At 35.6% G+C, this 8,659-nt stretch overlaps 1 protein-coding gene across 2 annotated transcripts; it reads right to left on the reverse strand.

Annotated features, from left to right (window-relative positions):
* Window positions 1–661: 661 nt before the first annotated feature.
* On the reverse strand, window positions 662–7,994 carry LOC149421771 (tetraspanin-33-like). 2 transcript variants are annotated; one of them, XM_089634540.1, is made up of 6 exons: window positions 7,956–7,994; window positions 7,422–7,531; window positions 6,927–7,115; window positions 5,448–5,618; window positions 3,343–3,612; window positions 662–2,436 (listed from the first exon to the last, which is right to left on the reverse strand). In XM_089634540.1, exons 2-6 carry the CDS (start codon window positions 7,482–7,484, stop codon window positions 2,356–2,358), a joined length of 774 nt encoding a protein of 257 aa, XP_089490666.1. In that variant the 5' UTR covers window positions 7,485–7,531; window positions 7,956–7,994; the 3' UTR covers window positions 662–2,355. The 2 variants fall into 2 exon arrangements, with proteins under 2 accessions (XP_089490666.1, XP_089490667.1); XM_089634541.1 differs by having other exon boundaries at window positions 7,422–7,625; window positions 7,956–7,984.
* Window positions 7,995–8,659: the final 665 nt, after the last annotated feature.

Raw genomic sequence — 8,659 nt, forward strand, 5'->3', positions numbered from 1 at the left:
ATCAATTTTCCCTCCCAACTTGACAAATGAAGGGTGTGGAATTGATGATTAATTCATTCCAAAATTCTGTCGAATAAAAATTATTACAAACCTTTTTTTTCTTATTATTTTCAATTTTTTAAAAGAAAAACAAACTTTCCCGGGTTACGAATAACCTGACAATATTCTGAAATCTCCTACTACCACCACAGTAAACGCAAAATGCTGCTTGTGTTGTGATGGAGGACATAGCCAGCCGAGGAATTGAACACACTACGTCTGGCGTACTCAAACGCGATGCCAACTCAGCCACTGACCGGTCGTTAATTAACTAGGTAGGTACCAGACATATTTTGCTCTGAAGTGTTTATATGTTTTGCTTCGATCGGTTCCTTGTTATATTAAAATTTATAACAGAAAAATATCTTTGGATAGGAACAAAAATATGTTTTTATTTTTCTGTGGTTTTTTTGATAGGCGTCAACGACCTAACGGACCCAAAGTAAGTATTTTTAAATTAAAAATTTTGTTGATTCCATAAATTACATCATACCTGTAATTTGAGCTAATAGTAGGTAATCAGCAATCACTAATCATTGAGAAACATTTTAAAGTATAAACATTTTTGGAAATAAAACAAACAATCATACATTTATTATTTATATTTTATTGGGATGATGAATTCCTTCTAGGTACAATATGCGATACATTGAACGTCACAAATATAAGTATCTTCTAAATTTAATTTAATATTATCTTTATTTTAATTAAAAATAATTTCAACTTTATCCGCCTACCAAAAAAACTTTAAAATATAGGTATTTCGAGATCAATAAATTTTTCACAACCAAAATGTGTTCTGTTAAACTGGAATGGAATATATTTATATGTAGTTGATTGATTGATACTAGAAAGTGTAAATCAATCAGATGTTATCAGTACGGAGAATTCCAGATATAGGTACTATGTTTGCTTTTGTAATAACAATAAGTAATGTATATAAATAGAATATCAATGAATAACAATATGGAAAATATTTAGTTATAATAATATGCTTTTTTCTTAAAATTATCTTACAAGCTAAATAAAATGTCATAATTTATCATTTATTACGATAATAACGTGAATGGAAAACATTAATTCACAGAATTTAAAGAAAAGTAATATTCTATCAGGCAAGTCCTTGCGTATTGATTTACCCAAAACAACATAAAATGGTTTTTTCCAGAAGATTTAACGTTATAAAAAAATACTATTACCTTTTCTTAACACCCTGAGATCGACTCACTTTGCACTCGCGAAAACACATACATATTATAATCATAGTAGTTATTACACATATTATAAGGACGGGTTGTTTCAGAGAATTTGAACAATTTTTCGAATTTCAATGTCAATTTTCAAGTTTTGTCAAGTAACTAGTCTATAATGATATAATAACATAACTTGAACTGTTCAAATTTAAAAGTTAATTTTCGGGTTCTGTGAAATGAGTGATGACGACACTTCAAAGTAATACATTTTCCAATAAGAGGTGTTATTTTGATATTCAAAGAAACTTTTCCCGTAAAAGATCAAAGGTTTCGTGGCTTGTGTGGCACGTAGCGCCGTCTTGTTGAAAGTAAACGTTGCACAGATCAATACCATCCAATTCCGGCCATAAAAATCATCAATCATCTCTCGATAGCGCAATCCATTCACCGTAACTGTTGCTCCAGCCTCATTTTCGAAAGTAAGGTCCCATGACTCCGCCGGACCATAAACCGCACCAAACAGTCACACGTTGAGGATAGAGAGGCTTTTCAACAATAACTCTTGGGTTTTCCGAGCCCCAGATGTGACAATTTTGCTTGTTGACGAAGCCACCGAGGCGGGAATGGGCCTCATCACTCAAGATGATTTTTCGATGGAATTCTAATAATTAATAATAGTGAATTTTTATAATTTCAATGCGTTGTTGAAGCGTGTATCGTTCCATTTTTAATGATGGCGTAGTTTCTACTTGTCAAATGTCAAAAAATGACAGCTTCAAAAGTAACATCTATCGAAATAGCGGGCTATTCAAAATAACACCTCTTATTGGAAAACCCCATAGAAGTATTCTTTATCGTATCAAATAAGCAAAAGATGCTCATAAATAAACATGCAAAGAAAATCGTACTTATCCTTTTTTTGAATTCCCTCACTTCTTCGAATACACTTGTAGGTACATGGAGAGGTAGGAACATAATTAGAAAAGCTGATATATTTTTACATAATAGAATATTTGCGTAATAATATACATTGTTGTGTTACGATTTAATTGATTGATGATCATCACAATAAAGAAGACGTATTTTGGAATTAAATATTTTTCTGTTAACTTTCTCCAGAAATTCATCCAGTCTCAGTACCGTCAGATTTGCCTTCGTTCTTGATTGCCTGTGCCAGCCAAAGCGCGAGAATTATTCCTATCACCTGAAAAAATACATCAAAATTCAAAAGATGTTTACAAACAATTCAAATATACCAATGAATAATCAATGGCGTGGTAAAACAAGCAACGGTAAAGCTGTATTCGCCTGCTGTTGTCCAAATCAGACGCAATACTTGAACAACTGGTATAACGTACCATTCTGTGTCAACAGTAGTACTTACTATTTAAACAACTATTTTTTGGAGTAGACAATGTAGGCAAGGCTTTTTAGTTTATTAAAGAAATCGATGCGCAGGGCATCATACAAATTCAACAACTCGACTAGCTAGCTGCAGGTCGCGGTTTTAAATCCCAACATGCGCAAGTAAATTTTATTTGAATAATTGTATTTGTCAATTTACAACAACAATTTAAAACAAATATATAGTTTATACGTTGAAACGTTGCATGAAATGGCTTTGGCCATGTTCTGTGATCAGATCTGAATATCTAGGTACTTCCCCACCTTCCTATTCCCCATCTCCATCCCCTCCCCACTACATTCAGCCTCACAACATACCCCAATTGGGGATGCCACACTGGGTCCAGACGGATGGAAGCATTTGGGACAAAAATAAAAAAGTCTTCACGATAGACCAATTTCAACTGCTAGAGCAAGTACAAATATACAAATCAGATATTTTTATTGTTTTCACCTTTTAATAATCGAGCTAAACCCGAACATCGAATGGTGGGGAGATTTAATAGATATGATGCGAAAGTTAAATGGAAGCTGCTTCAAAGAAATAGTATCATCGATCCCTTGAATATAAATGTGCAACTGGGAGACACGCTTGACGCGTGCCAAACATTTCGACACAACAGTTAGAATGTTTTGTCAGACTTTGTGCTTCCTCCATCCTACAACCTAGGAACCTGGTCGAAGTTGACTCCGAGGAAATATATACCTCAAGGAAGCAGAAGACGATTCCCGTGACTATGACCGCTATGCCCGCCCCGTGCACCGTCTCCAGTATCTTGTCCTCGCAGCCCGTGGCGTAGTAGGATCGGCTTACGACGCACTCGGAGCGGCGCGCGGCGTCGGCTTGCGTGGCCTGCGCCGCGCTGCTCTCCGCGGCCGCCTCCGCCTTCGCCGGGCAGCATGCCGAGGGCGGCACCGGTACGTTGTTGGACACCTCGTTGTAGTCTTCGGGGCCGATCACACCGCAGCACATCAGCTGGACACCAAAAAGAAATAGAATCAATTCAAATATGACACTCACACCACACGGGACATCACATAGTGTTGTCACTAAAGGCCGCCTTGTTCCATGTTGACAAACGGCCGCTTTCTTATTAAATAAGGTTTTCGATGGTTTTCCTTATTCCAAAGGCGAGTGTGGAGGAACTCAAAAACGCCATAACCAGCACATACTTCTCCTCACACAACACAAACAATGTATGTAAGTATATATGGCCAAGGCAGCTTGCTGGCGAAAAAGGACAGTGGTAAATATTGGCTATTAATTTTTTTTTGTTATTATTTCAATTCTGTGAAGCAACTGGCCCATAATGATATAGTAAAAAAAATTAAATAGGACTTTCACAGAACTTAAAAATTCACATTGATGAATGTTCATATTCTGTGGAACAACCCGTCCTAAGTCTATATAAAAGCCAGCCATTATTTTTAACACCCAAACGAGGTAAAAATTGTGAGGCGCGAAGAATACCGTTCTATTTGCTATAAACAACAGTAAATTTAAAATCAGTAATTTAAATGATTCACCAATCCTTCTTGGCATATAAGAAAAGAAATCAGAAAATTAAAAACAAAAATCAAATGTGACTAAAGAATCTTCTGGAGAAGCAAATATGAATGCAAAAACTCGAGGAAGCTCTGCAACGATCAAGCGAATCTAATGCTGCGTAAAAACATGAGAAAACTTCCGCGAGCTCAGCCACGAATTACGGGAAAGGAACAGTTACGGTTGTTCTTTGATAAATCTCTCATAATTCGTGGTTCGGCTCGAGGAAACTCTTTTCTTCTCTTTATACGCTGCATAATACATCCATCGGATCATGACAAGAGTCCTTACTACCCGGAGCAAGTGTGACCATTGTGTCCCCATTATGTTCCGATTTTGGAGATGTCCTTCAATTTATCGTGCCATGTCCTAATGTAGCATTCACAATTTTTTTTCCATACTCTTGGGAGTCACGTATTCTCCTAATCTCCATCTCCGCCTTTATATTACTAAATCATTTACCATTAAAAGGAATCGCTTAGTGCCTTATATTATAAATCGATTTTCCTATTATTTCGGATCTCTTCATTCAACCTTGTTTAATTCAACTTTGATCCTCCGACACAATCAAGTTAAACATGATATTTTTGATTTTGATCATTTTCAAGATTTTAGATACGAAAATAATTTGGCGACTATCGTTGCCAAATACTACTTATAAATGTGCATAACTGAAATATTTGATACAAGTATGTCAACGAAGCAATCTGATGCAGATCTGAACTTGTGTACTTTACGGTGATAAATTATTAAGGCCTGTCTCGGTGGTATGACACATCAATGAACAGTGAACACATCATGCATAGATTACGATGTCGATATTTAACTTTCTAGAACAACTTCCCACAGTGCTGATATCATCAATTAAATGCTCACTTTGTGTCTAGTGCATTTGCAATGTAGTTGTATATACTTCTGTGAATTCTCAGGACTGACAATTCAATGTTTTGTTTCAACTAATTGCTTTCATATTGTTCCCGCGTAGCAACTTCAATAATGCTAACCCTGCTCCTTCACGGATCAATGGAAGATATCCACCGCTTTTCCGCCCTGGTTTATACCAAGAACAGTTTGACAGATGGTGACTCCTCCAGGGCTCCTACAGGAACTCTATTTTTTTATTACATGAAGCTAATTTATGTAAATCCTTCACGGATCAGTAAGAAAAAGATAAACCGGGTGCAGTATCAAGCTTTCAAGAACAGCGCGTTAGAACTGTTACAATTAAATGCCTTTGAGAAAATGAATTTCCGCAAATAACTCACGTTCCTTTGCAGTTTATCCCAGAAGACTTTGTGTCCAGAATCAGCTTTGTTCTTGATGAAAGATTCGCGAAGATGCTTTTTCACAGTGGTCTCCATCTGGGGACGTAGAACAGCCGCTGCGATACCAACTGACAGCTCCAGGATGATGATGAGGATCAGGCAGCCAGCGAACTGAGAACAAATGTCAAATCAGGGAAAAGAAAAGAAAGAAGCACTTTTTAAGTGTAACACTAACATAAATCAACTTTTCAAAGGTTGCGTGAAACATCAAGGTTAAAGCCTTTTCAGAATCTAGCTTTTTTAAATGAAATTATGTAACAAAGCGTGATTTTAAAAGCATTACAATAAAACTGCGTTCCTAAGCCGGCTGTTTTTAATGGTAATATGTTTGAGTTTCGCATGTGAATTAGCACGAATTCGTGTTAATCGAGCAATTTATTAAAAGTCTTTAATAAAAAACACTCCTTTCCTTAAAACGCGAAGTTTTACCAGCTAGGTAGCAAATAGTTTTCGAGTCATGGTGTCATCACTTTCCCCCATTAGCAAAGCAACCACAAAATATAATATTTCGTTGACATACTCGTTTGTAGTGATATCCATCCATTAATTATGAGGTAGAATCGCGGAAAATTTACAATGTTTCTATCACATAAATATATTTCAGATAAACATCCAGTTCGCGTGATATGTCACAACTACCAAACTACCCCACCCTCTCCAACTCACCAGTCCCGTGCTGAAGGGTCATGATTGTTATAAAAAGACCTCGAAATATTATGGCATTCGTTGTGGTCACTTCACATGGGATTGGCCGAAATAAAAGTGTGAGAAATATTTTATTTTCACAGGGCTTGAAGTGGGTGGAGCACCACACGCCTTTAATCAGCGTTGATTATTTTGTTTATGGCCTTCTTAGCATTCTTAAACCCCTATCTATGGATATCACTGATGTAAGTGGTGTTTTAAGCTAATTAGCTACGCATGGTCGTAACCTTTCTGTGCCTCGATTCTCGACGAAGTCATTAAACTGGAGAGTGGTTCGACCCACTCGTTGTCCGAGTGGAATGACTTTTGAAGTTTTACAAGAATAAGAATGTCGATCAATGTGTGTACTTTCGACGACGATTGCTAGCCGCCTGGATTGGAGAATCGATACCCAGGGCAAAGAAAACGCCAATAAAATGCCTTGATGAGAAGACCATCCGTACATATTAGTATAACTTTTTGTAGAAAATCTGATTTCTGTGGTACAAGATACAAAACTACAATTTCTCCCGTTTTACACGACACGATCAAAATTTGTAAGTTTTCAAAGTAAAAGTTCTGTAGCTTTTTGTCTTTTCATTGTCCAGTTCCAACTGACCGCCATTTCATACTTTTCCTCGTACGCTCTATATTTTCACTGGAAACTAGATATTCCATAAAAATCTATTTTATAGTATTAATTGGATATTATTTCAAGTAATACTGTGTACATACCAGGTATAGAAGTTTAGGGCTTTCTTTGATGGCCCCAAAGCATCCGAATACAGCTATCAACAGGATGAGGATGCCGATGACTATGAGAAGTATATCAGTTTCAATTCCATTTGCATCTCCCATACTATTGTACTCCTTGGCTAGGGCGATGTCGTAGGAAGCAGCGGCAATGATGAGAATCCCCAAGACCTGTTGCAAAAATGGTACCAATCTTCTTTTAATGGAGGTAACTTATTACATTCGGTAGGTCAGAAATATGCAATATAGTAAATTTATAAATTATTAATTTCTAAATGTATGTTTTATAATAAACAATTTTTTATTATAATCAAATTGAAGCATATTTGCATACATTAAATAATATACCTAATCCATAAATGCTTTGAAATGAGAATGTATTATTTGTATTCGTGCAATATTAATGATTTTGGTTGTATATTAAAATAATTTTATGAAACATAAATAGAAAAAGTATTTATAATAATTGAAACTTACCGCAAAAACAGCATTGAACAAAAATAGAAGGTATTTGATAATGCTCATTCCACAGGACTCCATTTTGTTTTTTTTTATACCACTGTATTTAAAATATTTAACACTTTTCACTGTTATTAAGGTAATCAATATAAAATTTTACTTTGTACCAATAATAAATAAAATATTTTTCTAATTCTGATTTTTTTAAATTCCGACTTAGAACTTCGATTGAAAGGAAAACTTATCGGTTTTATCTGGACCATAAGAAGAATACCTATTTTATTTTCTCACTGACATTTTAAAATGTGTAGAAATAGCAAAAAAGGGCTCATTTCTCGAAAATCGGAAAAATTTCCGATTGCTCACAAACAGTAAAATCTGTTATGTTATTTAAAACAGGACTAATATCAAACAACTTGTATTTTATAAAAGTAAATGCTGACGTTACAAATTTAGTTATTTGTCTCAGGCAACATTACGAACAGAGCAAGTATATTGGTTAAAATAATTAAAGTTAGTATTTTATTCCAATATCATTGGTACAAAGCTTACACAAAACAGGCGTCGGTTTCACAGTTGGCGTCGGACTGAAGCAGCGTCGCGATGCCCAATAGGTCTGCTGTTGGACTGCGGGCAGAGGGAAACTCTTTACCACCCTGTTGCCACCTACTACCTACCACCCCTAAATCGTGTTATGTTAACTAACCTACATAACTAAACATAATGGCTGATTGTGAACTGTGAAGGTTGTTAAGGGTGCTTGTAGCTTGGCCCACTTGGATCTTGTTTCGTAATGCCTACATATTTTCATCAGAGAAAATATTATCAATCTTAATTTGAAAGCAGAAATCTATTTTTATTAAAAGCAACTTTATGTTGTTTTTTATTTTTATTTTCTATTCTGTGACACGATTGACCCATAATGACATAGATACAGAACGTGAATAAAACTTTCACAGCACTAAAAAATTAACTGAGATTTGAAGAATTGTTCAAATTCTATAAAACAAACAGCCCTAATACATGCATCGTGTGCGTTAGTTGTACAATCATGGCATCTTCATTAAATTGGTCAGACTGAAAGGAGTGGGATGGGAGATGGGTACAGAAAGGTTAAAAATGTCTTCTGACAAACTACAGCTCGGTGAAAGTGCCCTTAAATATTTTTATACAGAAATGTTATTTTCAACATGAACATTAGAGCTTAGAAACATCCACTCGACTGTGAAAAACTAGGAAACAGCAAACAAAAAGTC

The sequence above is a fragment of the Hesperophylax consimilis genome, chromosome 8 (genome assembly GCF_061612785.1).
Source record: "Hesperophylax consimilis isolate HC1 chromosome 8, BYU_Hcon_1.0, whole genome shotgun sequence".
Classification (NCBI taxonomy): domain Eukaryota; kingdom Metazoa; phylum Arthropoda; class Insecta; order Trichoptera; family Limnephilidae; genus Hesperophylax; species Hesperophylax consimilis.

What these genes read in the sequence shown, in the direction of transcription:
- LOC149421771 (XM_089634540.1), bottom strand. Translation starts at nt 7,484, where the DNA reads ATGGAGTCCTGTGGAATGAGCATTATCAAATACCTTCTATTTTTGTTC. An exon ending in TGTTCAATGCTGTTTTTGCG is followed by an intron (nt 7,116 to 7,421) that starts GTAAGTTTCAAT and finishes TTTTTGCAACAG; the next exon opens with GTCTTGGGGATTCTCATCAT. An exon ending in GGGATAAACTGCAAAGGAAC is followed by an intron (nt 3,613 to 5,447) that starts GTGAGTTATTTG and finishes TTTGGTGTCCAG; the next exon opens with CTGATGTGCTGCGGTGTGAT.